The sequence below is a fragment of the Microcaecilia unicolor genome, chromosome 8, assembly GCF_901765095.1.
Source record: "Microcaecilia unicolor chromosome 8, aMicUni1.1, whole genome shotgun sequence".
NCBI classification, from domain to species: domain Eukaryota; kingdom Metazoa; phylum Chordata; class Amphibia; order Gymnophiona; family Siphonopidae; genus Microcaecilia; species Microcaecilia unicolor.
In genome coordinates this window covers 48288155-48304120 of record NC_044038.1, presented here as the reverse complement: position 1 = coordinate 48304120, position 15966 = coordinate 48288155, and the positions used below count along the sequence as shown (strand labels likewise).

General features: G+C 43.0%; 1 protein-coding gene across 4 annotated transcripts in view; it reads left to right on the top strand.

Moving 5' to 3' along the window:
* The window catches only part of RHBDF1 (rhomboid 5 homolog 1), a 224058-nt gene that overhangs the window by 141049 nt on the left and 67043 nt on the right, over window positions 1–15966 (top strand). The window contains exon 1 of one of the 4 annotated variants that reach the window (XM_030212221.1): window positions 10062–10737. The exons of 2 other annotated variants lie outside the window; for them this stretch is intronic. In XM_030212221.1, the coding sequence (XP_030068081.1) occupies window positions 10703–10737 (35 nt within the window). In that variant the 5' untranslated portion in view covers window positions 10062–10702. Of the gene's footprint in view, window positions 1–10061; window positions 10738–10799; window positions 10844–15966 lie in introns of those variants that run through there. One more of the 4 variants, XM_030212222.1, reaches the window with a different exon arrangement.

Below are 15966 nucleotides of genomic sequence, written 5' to 3'. Positions count from 1 at the left end.
TAGGGTCTCTCTATAGTCGATGTCCAAGTATGTTACAACCCAATTTATTACTCAGGAACCTTCTTGCAATACCATAATGTATTCTTCTTTACCATGTATGTTTGCACATGGTATATATATATACCATGATCTGCTCCATATATAATATGTTCCATGCATGTTACCATGTATGTATGCACCTTAATGCAATACCATTTGTAATCCTGTTAACCGGAAATGGCAACCGCCATTACGGCAAATGTAAGCCACATTGAGCCTGCAAATTGGTGGGAAAATGTGGGATACAAATGCTACAAATAAATAAATAAAAATAAAGCCTGCCATGCTGCATTGAACCCACTGAGTACAGCATCCTTCAGTCGACGTCACTAGGCCTCTACTAGTACCCTAATGGAACTGTCCTCCAGAAACCTTTTCTAAACCCAGCTATATGACTAGCCTTAACCACATTCTCCAGCGACAATTTCAACAACTTAATTGTGAAAGAATACTTTCTTAAATGTTCTTACATGTGCTATTAGCTAGTTTCGTGGAGTGTCCCCTTTTATCAGTGCTTCTTGAAAGGATTGCTAGCCATTCCCCTATTAACATGCCAAAATGCTAACAGAGCCCTAGAAAGAACCACACTGAACCCATCGACACTGAACTGGCTGATGGTGAGCTCACTGACTGTGTAACTAGGGTGTTGCATTCCCTGGAAGAGACATCAACGTTTCTGTAAACTGTAATGATACAGGCAGTGTAACACACAGAAACATAGCTGTGGCATGGAGTTAAGATACTGTTCTATATTAGTGGCTGTTAATCCTGCTGTCAGAGGCTCATTTATTGCCTGACGAGTTTATAAGTGAGGTGCATCATGTTAAGCCTCAGTAGAAGCCCAGAGAAATATTCAGGATTTTATTTACTTCTTGCTCAGTGTTGCTAACTCTCGAATGTTGTTATAATAACTCTTCAAGCTCAGGGACTTCTATCCATGTGATCTTAGTTTATCCAGCAGCCTGTAGAACGACGGTGCTATAGTAAATATTATTTTTAAGAAAAAAAAAAAACAGCACACTTGATGAAGAAATTGAAAAAAAAAAAGGCAACTTTGAAAGGGCAGCCAGCAAAGGCTAATTTTTACAAAAAGGGAGGGGGAGTTGGATGGAAGTTTGTATATTAACAAACAGATGGACTAGGTAAATTTCAATGGAGGCAGGCGGAGCATATGGCTCTGCTGCTCAGTAAAGGGAACTGAAGGGGGGAATAGAACAGTAATTCACTGCTTGTGCTTCCTTTTTACAGTGTCAGTGTTACTGATATTGTAGTGTTAAAAATGTTTGAGCTAAAACATAGTAAAAGAACATCCTTCAAACAATACATTTAGCAAAGGGGCCCTTTTACTAAGCTGCGGTAGGCTCTACGTGCCGGTTGGTAATTTCAGATTTGGCACACGCCTATAACGCATGGATAAATTATTTATTTCTTCCTACGTGCACCAGTTCCAGCGGTAATGGGTACTTGGCTTGTGCCCGACCAGTCACCGCGCATGTAGCGTGTGAGCCTATACCGCTAGATCAGTGGGTGGCGTTAAAGGCTCAGGCCTCTTTTGGACATGTTTACCACAGGCCCTTTTCCCGTCCCATTAAAAAATAAGCCCTTTTTTGTAGATGCAGTAAAAACTAGCCCTGCACACGCCCAATACATGCACCTACATTACTGCAGGCCACTTTTTCCCGCTGCTTAGTAAAAGGGCCCTAATATGTCAAAATTTTGCGGTGGCGCTGATGAGCTTTCTTCACAGTCCAGAGCTTCCAGTTCTTGAGATGATTCGCAGATGCTATCGCCGTTGCTCCGAAACCTTGTCCACACAGTGTCTGGTTTCTCATTTTGTCTGCTACCAACACCTGGCCCAAGATTGCCGTTCCGATCCAAAATGCTTTTAAAAGAAATTACCTGTAAATTAATATATTACCAAATACAAAATTATTAAAATTCAAATTATTGCTTACAAATGTCTATGTCACCATAACATCATTAACAGTAAGCTGGTACCCTGTTCCCCCCCCCCCCCCAAATAATGGTAGTTTTACAATGCAAACATTTTTGAGCGCATGGAAATCAATGGGTGGTCATGCTAAAAAGTCTGTAACTTTGCCGCGTTTAAAGATAGTCTCATTCCACTCAGCACACAAACATAAATAGTAACATCAAATAAAGCTGTAAAATTTCATGTTGACATTTCAAGCAGTTGCTGAGAAAACAGCAAAAAAATCTCGGGTGGTTAATTTTTTTTTTTTTGCCTCACCCTGTACATTAGGTTGAGAGATTAAGAGAGATGGTTTTGTTGTTGCATAGGGTAATTTAGGCTTTGGTACCTCAATACTCTGCAGTTCTGGCTGGAAATGAGGCAAGGGCCCCTTAAATTTTGCTTGAGAAAATTAAGCCATTGTCTAAAAATAAGAGGCTAACATTTTTTGTTGTGGTATTATGCATAATTAAACTCTGGAATTCGTTGTCGGAGAACGTGGTGAAGGCGGTTAGCTTGGCAGAGTTTAAAAAGGGGTTAGACGGTTTCCTAAAGGACAAGTCCATAAACCACTACTAAATGGGAAAAATCCACATTTCCAGGAATAACATGTATAGAACGTTTGTACGTTTGGGAAGCTTGCCAGGTGCCCTTGGCCTGGATTGGCCGCTGTCGGGGACAGGATGCTGGGCTCGATGGGCCATTGGTCTTTTCCCAGTGTGGCATTACTTATGTACTTATGTAGCTTAGCGGAGTTTTAAAAAGGTTTGGACGGCTTCCTAAAGGAAAAGTCCATAGACCATTATTAAATGGACTTGGGGAAAATCCACTATTTCTGGGATAAGCAGTATAAAATGACTTGCACTTTTTTGGGATCTTGCCAGGTATTTGTGACCTGGATTGGCCACTGTTAGAAACAGGATGCTGGGCTTGATGGACCTTTGGTCTTTCCAAGTATGGCAATACTTATGTACTTATTGCAGCTAGCTTTTCTATTTGAATTTTAAACATGTCAAAACTGCACCCATATCACTTATAAGGAGCTGCCCTGCAGTGGCTGCACCCTAACTGGGACTTTTCTGAAGCAAAAGTAAATGTCCTGGGGATCAATACATTGTATATTAGGGTGGCTAGGTATTTGTGGATATGTCTGTTGGTGGAGTGGGAAAGTGTTAACTGAACCCTGAAAATGGATTCTCCTCTTGGATCTTTGGAATCTCTTTTCTGTCTTTGCTGGATTTGTCCAGTATATTTTATGACAGTTGCTGCTCTCATTTTTTTCCTATTGTTTGTTCAGGAGAGGTTTGGAGTGACCATGAGGACAACAACATCCTATTAACTTGTCTTGTGTTGAAAGACAGTGCTACGAATCCCATGAAAGTATCCCTCCCATATGAATATACTGACCATGGCAAAATGAAGCCTTCATTTTGCTTGTGACTAGCTGACACCAATGTTAGACTGGGTAGACTGGTTGGACCAAGTGGTGCTTGTCTGATGACATCATGTATATTTCTGTGCTACTTCCAGCTGTTAACAAGTTTACCTACAGCTACTGTACAAAGAAGGTATCTTCCTCCTTCCTGTAATTGATGTTACCTGACACCTGTGTGATTAAAGTATTTATGACCCATGATTTGACAGCATCATCAGTTTTTCCTTTTAATTTGTCCATGCAGTGGGTCATCAGACAGGGCAGGGGAGATGGAAGATGTCCTGGGGTGCTATACCAAGGGGAGAAGCATAGTGGAAATATGTAACTGTTCCTGCATGGTTACATCTTTGGAAAAAGGGTTGCCATTTTATACTGCAATTAGGTAAAACGACCCCAAAGTCTCTCGTGAATAAATTCCTAGGAAATTAAAGACTCATGGGATAGGAGACAAATTCCCTTCTGTAGACTGCAAACAGTCTAAAAGACAGAAATCAGAGAGTAGGACTAAATGATCAGTGCCCCAAGGGTTTGTACTGCAACCTGTGCTGTTTAACGTATTCATAAATGCTCTGAACATAGTGATGATCAAATCTGTGGATGACACGATATTATTCAGTCATTGAAATGGCAGTGGATTGTGAGGACTTGCAGAAAGATCCTGAGAGATTAGGAGACTACACATCTAAATGGCAGATGAAACTTTAAGTGGAAAAGTGCCAAATGATGCACAAAGGAAACAATTATCCCAACAGGTACAAAATGCTGTGTTCTGTGTTAGGAGCCAGGACCCAAGAAAAAGATCTTTGAGTCATTGTGGACAAAATGTTGGAAATTTTAAACTTGCAGCAAATAGAATGCTATGTATTATTAAAAAACTAGTAAAAAAGGCCCGTTTCTGACACATATGAAACGGGCGCTAGCAAGGTTTTCGTTGGAGTGCTCTCGTCCGCGCGATGCACCCGCCTCCGCGCAGCGCGATGCCCCCATCCCACCCTACCGTGTCGTAGTTTTGCTGGCGGGGGACCCGAAATCCCGCCAGCAGAAGTCCTCTGTTGTGTGCTTTGCTGACTCCGACGTGATCTTCAGCATTGCTAGCCTGTGCAGGGCGGGGTTCTGTGCGTCTGACGTCCTGCACGTGCAGGACGTCAGACGCACAGAAGCCCTGCCTGCAGAGGCTAGTAATGCTGAAGATCACGCCGGAGTAGGAAGACAGGACTTGTTCTTGTGGGGTTTCGGGTTCCCCGGTGGCAAAGCTACGCGTCGGTGGGTGGGTAGGGGTGGGGGTGGGTGTTAATTCATCTGCATGTTGTTGCTTTGCTTATTTTGTTGCCTGGTTTTTCGTGGGTGGGTTGGTGGAGGGGCGGCGTGGGGGTGGGTGTTGCACCTCCAGCATGTTGGAGTGGGGTTTTTTTTTTGGTTATTTTTCGTGGGTGGCTTTGGGGGGGGGGTGCGGGGGGTTGGGTGTTGGACATCCAGGGGGAGGAGTAGGGAAACACGCAGAGCGTGTTTCTCTACTCCTCCCCCTGCTTGTTTGCGATTTGTTCCTTGTCACCCTTAATGTTGTGGGCAAAGATTCTGAAGTCACAGCACAACGTTAAAGGGTTCGTTCATCGTCATGACGTTTGACGCGAGGGTGGGTCACAAAGTCATAGTGGGATGGCTTCACCACCATGAACTTACGAACCCTTTATCGTTGGGCTGTGAGTTCAGAATCTTTGTCCTCAGAACGTTGAGGGTGCGTTTTATTACAGTAGATGTACAGACACCAAAACTGAGAATTTCTTTTTGCCTCTGTATAGGTCCTTGGTGCATATTGTGTGCAGTTCTGGTAGCCCCATCTCAAAAAGGATAAAGCAGCACTAGAAAAGATTCAGAAAAAGACCCCAAAAATGACAAGATGAAAACTGCACACTTAAAGGGGCATTTAAAAACAAAACAAAACATCTAAGTCCAAAAAAAAGTCCTGCTCATAACATCTAAAAAAAAAAAAAACCCCGTCCATCTCAGAGCCATAATCAAACCAGGAAAAATGTCTAGATTTCCTGTTTGATTATGGCAGTTGGATGGACATTTTTGCATTGAAAATGCCAAAAATGAATAGCCATTTTCCAAAGTGAAACGTCCAACTTTTGAATGACCAAAAAAAACACCGACATGAAAGTCTGTCAGGCATCATTTTCAAAAATTAGGCCACAGAGGTATGCTTGTAGAACAGAAGTTAGTGCAGTAGACTGTAAAGCAAGGGACACGGATTCAAATCCCACTATACGTTTTTTTTTTTTTGGGGGGGGGGGGGGGTAAATGTGATCCCTCCAGGATCTGAAAAATACCTAATGTACCTGAATGTACACCAGTTCAACAGCCTTCAGGCTTGTCAGTGGCTTATATATTTAGGTACAGTAGGTATTTTAATGTTCCTGGAAGGCTCATTATAAAAAAAAAAAGTTGAAAGAGGGACTTGAACCTGGGTCCTTTTGGTTTACAGCCTCTTAGGGATCCATCCTAAGGGTAATTCTCTTCAATATATCTGTGAGTGGAATTGCTCAAATGTTAGAAGGAAAAATATGCCTTGTGGACGATGCAAAGATTAGCAACAGAGTGGACATCCTGGAGGGAGTGTAAAGCGTGAGACGTGGCCTACAAAAATTAGAAGCTTGAGTTAATGCTTGGCCATTATGTTGTAATGTGAAGAAGTGTAGGGTGATGCATCTGAAGAGCAGAAATCCAAAGGTGCTGTTTGCAGATGTACCCAGACCAGGAAATGGACCACAGGGTGACAGTGTCTGAGGATCTCAAGATGGTGAAACAATGTGACAAGGTGATAGCCAAGGCCAGAAGGCTACTAGGCTGCACTGAGGTGGGCATAACCAGCAGAAAGAAGGAGGTGTTAATACCCCTATACAGGTCATTTGTGAGGCCCCATTTGGAGTACTGTGTTCAGTTTTGGAGGCCATAGCTTGCCAAGAACATAAAAAGACTCAAAGCTGTTCAGAGGAAAGCGACCAAAATGGCACAAAGTCTGCAGCAGAAGTCATATGAGAAGACTTTTGAAGACATTTGAAGACTTAAATGTATACCCCTGGAGGAGAGGAGAGACAAGGGAGATATGATACAGACATTTAAATATTTGAATGTTTTCCGAAAACAGGGAGGCTATTTATTTATTACATTTATATCCCACATTTTCCCACCTATTTGCAGGCTCAATGTGGCTTACATAGTGCCGGAAAGGCGTTTGCCGTTTCCGGTGTGAACAAATACAATGTGATGCTGTGATAAGATGAAGTTTAAATGGCAAAGTCACAATAATAGTCGTAAAGTGAGAGAGTAGTGTTGTGTTCATACATGCTTCGGTCTTTTTGTGTAGCCAAGGTCAGTCCTTTAAGTTGGATTGGGAGGGTATGCTTTTTTGAACAGGGTGATTTTTAGTATTTTCCGGAGGTTTAGGTGGTCGTAGGTCGCTTTTAAGGCTTTTGGTAGTGCGTTCCACAATTGTGTGTTTATGTAGGAAAAGCTGGATGCATAGGTAAATTTGTATTTTAGACCTTTACACCTTGGATTTAGATATGATCGTGTTGAATCGGAGGCGTTTCTGGTTGGTAGGTCGATTAATTCTGTCATGTACCCAGGCGCTTCGCCATAGAGAATTTTGTGGACCATGGTGCAGATTTTAAAGGTAATGCGTTTTTTGTGGAGGGGTTTTGCGCTTTCAAATCACGTTTTTCCAAATATGAGCCTAGCTGCCGTGTTTTGAGCAGTCTGAAGTTTCTTTAAGGTTTGTTCTTTGCATCCTGCATAGATTCCATTGCAGTTAGGTGGCTTATTACCATTGATTGTATCAAGTTACGAAAGGTATCCCTCGGGAAATATTGTTTCACGCGTTTGAGCTTCCACATTGAGTGGAACATTTTCTTTGTGGTGGATTTTGTGGGGGCTATAGAATTAGAGAACTTGAAATGAAGCTGCAAGGAGGGAACCTTAAAAGCAACATCAAGAAATAGCTTTTCACAAAAAGGATGACGGGTGCCTGGAAATGCAGTTCTGTGTGAGGTGGTGGTGGTGATGAAAATGGTGACAGAATTCAAAAAGGCATGGGATAAACATAGAAGATCCTTATATAACAAGAGGATGGAATAAAAGTATAGACTTATTCCAATGAAAGCAAAACATAAGTGACTTTCACACTTATTTAAAAAAAAGAAAAAGCGTACAGGGGAGTTAACCTGCACAGAGCTGCACTTATATCGGGCGATATAATCCGCTGTCATTTTCACCCTCACTTTAGTGGCTATATTTGGCCGTGTGAATATATGGGATATCTTTGGCTGGTTTGAGCATAACCAGCTAAGTTCGAATATCGAGGTAGCTGGTTATGCTCAAACCAGACAAAAATAAACCAGATATTCAGTGCCGGTCACCGGAAATGGCCCGGCATTAAATATCTGGGTTTAGAGCTGACCGCAGGAGTTAGCCAGGCTAGCTCCCATGGTCTGAATATTGGCCCCTAAGAAATGAATGGACCAGTGAAAATGTTGATGTTTTTATGGTTTTGAAATATACCCATTGTGCGCTGAGGATCCATTTCTTACAAAAAAAAAAAAAACTTTGTCAATAGTGGATATACTATTGGATTTACCATTTCCCCTACTGTTATTCATGATAGAATTACCACTTTCCTACTCACTAATAAAATTTATTAGGCAGCTGGACTTAGGAGAGCTACTGGAAATGAGAAAAATATTCACTTTTCAGGATCTGCTAGGTACTTGTGACCTGGACTGGCTGGTTTTTGTTGACCTTGGTCCGATTTGGCATGGATTTTCTTATGTTCTTATTTTGGGCTGCAAACCTCCTGGAGAGTGAAACAGCATAGGGGTGAAGTACTACTGTGCATGAAAGAAGAGCAAAATCTGGGGTGGTAATATCTGACAATTTTAAGATGGCCAAAAACGTAGAAAAGATGAAAGCAAAAGCCAGAAGGATGGTTGGGTGCACAGGGAGAAGAATGACCAGTAGGAAGAAGGAAGTGATGATGCCTCTGTATAAGTCTCTGGTGAAACTCAGGGCTGCCGAGAGACTGAGCCGCCCCCGGGGCCCTGCCCCCGCCGCCCCGAGGTCATTGTCGTTGCTGCCCCCCCCCCCCGGTCCACCACCAGGCCAGACCCCCCCTGAATTCAAATCATAGCGCCTCACCTCGACCTCGCTCCGTGTGAAAGAAGCGCAGCAGCAGTGGCAGTCTGCAGATCGCCTCCCTTCGGGCCTTCCCTCCCTGTGTCCCGCCCTCGTCTGATGTAACTTGCATGAGGGCGGGACACAGGGAGGGAAGGCCCGAAGGGAGGCGATCTGCAGACTGCTGCTGCTGCGATTCTTTCACACAGAGCGAGGTCGAGGTACGGTGCTATGATTTGAATTCAGGGGGGCCCGGCCTGGTGGTGGATGGAGGGGTGGAGGGCACTACGGTGCTGGGCCCCCTTTGGAGGCCTAGGGAATTTTGTCCCCCCTGCCCCCCCCTCTCGGCGGCCCTGGTGAAACTTCATATAAAGTACTGTGTCAGTCTTGGAGACTGCACCATCAAAAAGTTATAAACAGGATGAAGTTGGTCCAGGGGGTGGCTACTAAAATGGTCAGTGTCTATATTATAAAGGGGAGATGTAATAGAGACATTTAAATACTTCTATGGTATAAAACGCATGCAGAGTGGGCATGAAACCTCAACTCAAGAGTAATCTAAGGAAATGGATTATGTATGTATGTGGTAAGCCACCTTAAACTTTGAAAATGTGGGCTGTAAATTTTTAGAATAGATAAATAAAGGAAATACTTCTTCACAGAAAGCTAGTGGATGTGTGAATGAAACAGCCTCTCAAAGGAAGTGGTGGAGATGAGGCTAGTATTAGAATTCCAGAAAACATGGGGCAAATACAGAGAATTTCCAAGAGAGAGGAATGGATTGTAGGGTTTAGTAGCTGCAGTTGATGGGCAGCCTGGATAGTCACATGGCCTTAGCTGTCATTGTAGGTTTCTATGTTTTAAAATTGTCCTATGAGTGGTTTTTGCCATTTTAAATTCATCTGCCCCCCTGTTCCCTTCTCCACTATTGCCAACTCCAGACTTCGCGCCTTCTGTCTCGCTGCACCCTACACCTGGAATAAACTTCCTGAGCCCCTAGGTCTTGCCCCATCCTTGGCCACCTTTAAATCTAGACTGAAAGCCCACCTCTTTAACATTGCTTTTGACTCAATCACTTGTAACCACTCTCCTCCACCTACCCTCCTCTCCTCCTTCCTGTACACATTGATTTGATTACTTTATTTTTTGTCTATTAGATTGTAAGCTCTTTGAGCAGGGACTGTCTTTCTTCTATGTTTGTGCAGCGCTGCGTAGGCCTTGTAGCGCTATAGAAATGCTAAATAGTAGTAGTAGTGTAGAATACGTAAAGACCATCGGTACAGTACAGTGTGCTGCTATGTCAGCCCGAATCAGGTCAGAGCAGGGATTGCAACACACTGTTCTTGGCAGGCTGAGCTCCTATAACAGTCAGAACGTGTTTCATCTGAGCTGTTACTGTACATCTCTCTCTCTCCTTCCCAAATATACAAACTTGCCTGTTCTGGGAAAAAGAAGACGAAGAGCTTAACAAACAGGAGCCAGTGGGGGAAGCCTTTACCCTTTTCTGCATTTTTACCGGTTTGCTTTAAGGAGCTGGAAGTTTTTGCAGTCTTCAGTGCTCACTTGTCCTCTCATCCTCCTGGCATGTCCGAACATGTAAACTCGGTAATTTGGAGGCAGAGCATAGAGCATAGCACGCACACTTCCCGCCTTGACTAAGGTGGTCTGCGCTTCTCCAGTAGATGCTCTTTGTGGACCATCTCCGCCCCGGGCGCGGTTGTCTCTCTTGCCATTGAACTGGAAGAAGCAGGATGGTGGGGACCTTAGATAGGAGCCTTCTCGTGCAGGCAAGGACTAGTCGAATGGCCAGTTAGACTCACATCTGGAATTCCTGGAATGCAATGCAAAAAAAAGAGGTCACGTGGTTGGCTGCATCCTGCTGCTTTTTTTTATTGTCACATGTTTATCTGCAGACGAAAAGGTTAGTCCCTTTTGTTTCTGTCAGCCAGCTCGGATCACTGTTTGCTTCGGGGAACTCTGCAGGCGTAAAGACAAGACAGGACGGAGAATCATGAAAAGTTGGGGGAAAAGTAGGACTTCCTCCTGGTAATTTTTAGTTGACCTGCAAAGGAGGCTTCACTGGAGTGATGACGTATCTGGCCACCTGGGAGGAGCTGGACAGGTAGGTTAAAAATGCTACTTTCTCATAGAGGGCTCTGGAAGAAGATGCATTACCTTTGCATACTGCTGTGCTGCCGTGAATAACGTGATGCAACTTATAACTTTAGGTAAAACGTATCATTGGGATTTGCAATCGATCCACTTGAGCGGTTGATAGATGTTTCCTTGTAACAATGGATGAGACGCTAAGGGGGGGGGGGGGGGTCATTTTTAAAGCACTTTACACTAACGAAGTTCCAAAGTGCTTTGAAAATACGCCTCCACCTGTGTTATGTTTAAAGATTAAGGCTGTGTTATCTGTTCTTCTCCTCCAATCTTTGCCTCATTTCCTTCTGGCGAGTCCTTCTGCCTTGAAACAACTTTATCTCATGTGTTCAAGGTTAGGAAAATATAGCTGTTGTATTTTTTTCCAGCTGCTGCCAGAGCAGTTTCCCCAGAGCAAAACCTAGCGTGGGTGTGTCACTGACTTCAGAGAGGAGGGTTTTGATAGAGACATCAGGGTACTGGTGTGGTCCCTGCAGTCACATCTGGGCACTTTTAAAGAACTACTGGGGTTGTGAGTTTTGGAGGATTCTCTAAACGCTTCCAGACACAAGAGTCCTGTAGGGGACAAAAACTATAATGTGAGGTATCAGTCACCCAACTCTCCTGCTGCCCACAGGACCAAAATAAATACATAAGGAAGGGGGGGGGGGGGGGTCTTTTACTAAGGCATGGTCATGTTTTTAGCGTGCGCTAAAAATAGTCGTGTGCTAAACGTTAGAGATGCCAATCCTATGGGCGTCTCTAACGTTTAGAGCACGCCAAGAACGTGAGTGCGTCTTACTTGATAATCTGTCTGCCTTCTGATTTATTGAATTGATTATATCCATTATGTTACACTTGTTCTTTATGTAACCAATTGTTTATCTACTCTTGATTAGCGCTTGTTATGATGTAATATTGTAAGCCACATTGAGTCTGCAAATAGGTGGAAAAATGTGGGATATAAATGCAATAAATAAATAAAAGACCCCAAAAATCTGTAGACAGTTATTAGTTCAAAAGAGTAAGAAAGATTGAACACTTTATAGAGAAGTGACTTGTAAATGTGGTTTATATTGTAGCCTTGAAATACATTGATGGTATTTTAGAATTAAATATTACTCTTGTCATTTAACTTGCCCTCAGATTAAGATGAATTGCATTTTCATTTGTAGTTCGAAAGACATTTGGGCTGAGGAGGAAATGCCTAACTATTCACTGCAGGGGAGGAGAGCACGGATCTAATGTAATCCAACCATTTTATAGCCCACCCACTCCCCTAAAGGGTTCAAGGTGGTTTACAAAATAAAGAAGCCAGAATAAACCGGGAAATATAGAATAGAACATAATTAGAAGCCTTTTTATCATAAAGGTACATTTTTAAATAGCAATGAAATAAAAGGTCCTGTATCTTGTAACCTAATTGCATATGGTAGATTATTTCAGTTATAGAACTTTTTGCTGCAGCTTAATAAACGGATCCCTGAGTTTTTAAAGGCTTCTCAGGATGATATGGCTAATAGGGCCATTCTCTGTGGCCCTTTTACCAAAGGTACGCCAAAAAGTGGCCTGTGATAGTGTAAGCACGTGTATTAGAAGCACGCTGGACCATTTCTCCACCGCGTCTAGAAAAAAGGTTTTTTGGGGGAGGGGGGGCGGAAATGAATGTCAGGCAAAATGAAAACTAGCTTGCGTCTATTTACGGCCTGAGCCCTTAACGCCACCCATTGACTTAGTGGTAAGGGCTCATGCGTTACCTGTGTGGTAAATGTCCAGCGTGCACCAACTGCCAATTACCACTGGAAATGCCCACACGGTAGCCGGGCAGTAATGCCGATGTGGCACACGCTAGATGCGTGTAGGCCCTTACGCACTTTTGTAAAAGGGCCCCTCAGTTCTTTATTTTTCTCAGGTGGACAAAGTGAATATTTTGAAAGGTTAGTTTAAAAAGAAAGAATTAGTGTTTCGTTAGCAGAAAATTCAAGTTTTCTCAGATGTTTCAAGGCCTATTTAGATTCAGAGGAAATCATTTCTTTGCAAAGAAGATCTCAGATACTGGCTATTTACTGTAAATGTCTTGTTGAGTTGGTATGGGTTTGTAGACTCTCTACATCTGGAGACATTTCTTCAAGATAAAAAGGCCTTGACTTAATTTTTCTTTCTCCTTTTTGTGGATTTGGATGTGATACGGGTGCTTTCTATTTGAATGAATGGGTATATAGATTGGAGCTATTTTCGTAACTCCTTTTCACTTTGGAAATATCTTTATTAATACTTTTTTCCTCTTCCCATTATGTGAACTTGAATATTTGGATTACTTTATGGTTAACTTTGCCTATTTTTATATTCCTAATTTTCCTTTGTAATTTTGAAATGTAATAATTTGAAAACATTACTTAAAAAAAAATCTCACTGTATAGATCTCGTCAGCTTCCCACAGATTTAAGTGAAAATTCATTTGATCATTACTTGAGAAAGGATCGCTGTGAAAATAGGTGTCTTTCTTATTTGAGAAGGGGCCCATGTGGTTTGGAAAAGCTCATCAACAAACTATGATCTGTAGGTTGGGTGTGGCCTGTGGAGTTTGGTTTTGTGGCTTGCCTGTGGTTGAATCTGGCCCATTAAGGAAATTTACCCTTTTTCATGCACAACAGTGGCAAAATCAGAAAACTGGGGTAAAGGGGGCAGAAGATGGTAAGACATCATTGTGACAAGCTGAGCAAACTCCGAGGGGACTCCCCCCTTCGCTCAATAAACACCACTCCTCTTCCCCTCTCAGCCTTATATCCTTCCTTTCACCTATTAGTAACCTAATTCCCCCCAAACACAATTAAAATCCTTAAAACATCCTATAATCTTCTTCTAACCGAGGAGTCGGTGAAAGGGTATTCTGGCAATTGTGGACGAAAAAACACAAAAACTTCTTGTGGTGTACTTTGTAAATGAACCTGAGTTGGTAAATATGGAGGGTTGTTTTCGAAAGGATATCTAAGTCAGAATAGGGACGTCCACATCAGAACGTCCCAAACGGACGTCCATTTCAAATCTATTTTTGAACAGGAAATAGGTCAAAGATTTCCTGTTTGAAAATACAGGAGATGGACATCTGTGTGCTGGAGACGTCCAGCATGAACAGCCATGTTGCACACTGGAACATCCAAATTATGGACAAGAGAAAACAGGGGACATGGATGTCTGTATGACAACATTCTTAGAAAATGACCACACAGATGTCCATGCAGAGCAAAGGAGTAGACGAGTAGTTAGTGCAGTGGATTATAAACCAAGGGACCCAGGTTCAAATCCCACTTTAGCAGTTTGTTTTTGTAATTGGCCCCAACCCCCGCCAGCCGAAATCCTCTTCAGCGCCAGTCTCCGGCGTGTTGCTGATCTGGATTCTGTTTCTGTGAGTCCTGACGTCCTGCACGTAGGAACGTGCAGGACGTCAGGACTCACAGAAACAGAATCCAGATCAGCAAACGCGCCGGACTTGGAGACCGGCGCTGAAGGGGACTTTGGCTGGCTCCAGCAAAGGTACCTGGTGGTGGCGGGGGAGGGTTAGCGGTTGCAGGAGGGGGGTTGAAAGGGATTGGGGAGGGGCAGCGGCATTTGGGGGTGGGCTAAAATGTGCCCGCTGATCTCGGGCTCTGGACCCCCCTCCTGTCAAAGTCTGGCTATGCCCCTGCTTTCACAGGAGAGGGAGGGGGAAAGCAACCACTGAGGGATTTAAGAGGTGCCATGCCTTAAGCTCTACAGTGGCCAGCTGTTCAATTAGAGCACCATTTTATACTCTAGACACGACTGAATAAGGTCTAACTAAGGACATCCTTCTTCTTAGACTCGAATGTTTCCTTCCGTTCAATTCTGATTTTGGGCCCTCCCTAGTTCCACTCAAAACATGCCCACAACACTCCCCCTTGCTATTTGGACATGCAACAGTGTAGGATGTCCAAAACCTGCCTTTGCAAATTGGGATTTGGAGTTTCAAGCACATGGACATCCATTTTGGCATTTTGGGATGTCCATATATTTCAAAAATAAGCATCATAGTATTAGGAAGCCCTCAGACTCAGCTGAAGGGTTGTTAACATCAGCTCAGCCTGACTCTCAAATATCGTAATGTTAATGGTGAAGGGGGGAGGGTTTAGTAAGGTGAGTTGGAAGGTAGGGGTGTTGAAAGATGGATTAAGTAGGTTTAGCAGGTAAAATAGTCTTGAGAACAAATATGTGACTGGATCATTGTTGGGGTAGGAAAAGGGAATTGGACAAAAGGAAGGTAGGGGCGGGTATAAAAAAAATAGAGTTTGGAGAAAACTGGCGGGCGTTTAGGTTTTGGGAAGCGTGGGAGTGGGGGGGGGGGGGGTGAAGGGAAATTTTTCCTACCCTCCCTTCCCTGCTGTTGATTTGCTGGGCTTGTTTATTTTTTGGTTGCTGTTATTTTGTTGCTTAGTATTTTGGGGTTTTGGGGGGAGGGGTAGTCCCCAACTTGCCTTGTAAGTGCAATAGATGCAGTGTTGAGCCCAGGTACGGAAAGGGTATTGAGAATTGATTGATAAAATAAGAGGAGTTGATAGCTCGTGTGCAACACTAGAGACGTCCATAGAAATATATGGGCATCTCTACCATTTAGCGAATGCTTATTTTTAGCGCATGCTAAAAACACTTAGTGTGCCTTTGTAAAAGGACCCCTAAGTAAATGATGTTGCAATAATCCAGTTGTGGCAATAGTAATGCTTGAATTAACATTCTAAACTGATCTAATGTAAAAAAAAAAATTACGTATTGTTAATCAAATTGGTAACTTGGGTATGTAAAGACAAGTTTTGGTCCAGAAATACTCCAAGAATTGTAATTACTGGTGTAAGTTCGTACTTGTGTTGATTAAGTGTAATAGATGTTATGTTGGGGTCAAAGTTATTCGCAATCCTTGGTTCAAACCATGGTGCTCTCGCAGATTGACTACTGTAATGGTACAGTGGGGGAAATAAGTATTTGATCCCTTGCTGATTTTGTAAGTTTGCCCACTGACAAAGACATGAGCAGCCCATAATTGAAGGGTAGGTTATTGGTAACAGTGAGAGATAGCACATCACAAATTAAATCCGGAAAATCACATTGTGGAAAGTATATGAATTTATTTGCATTCTGCAGAGGGAAATAAGTATTTGATCCCCCACCAACCAGTAAGAGATCTGGCCCCTACAGA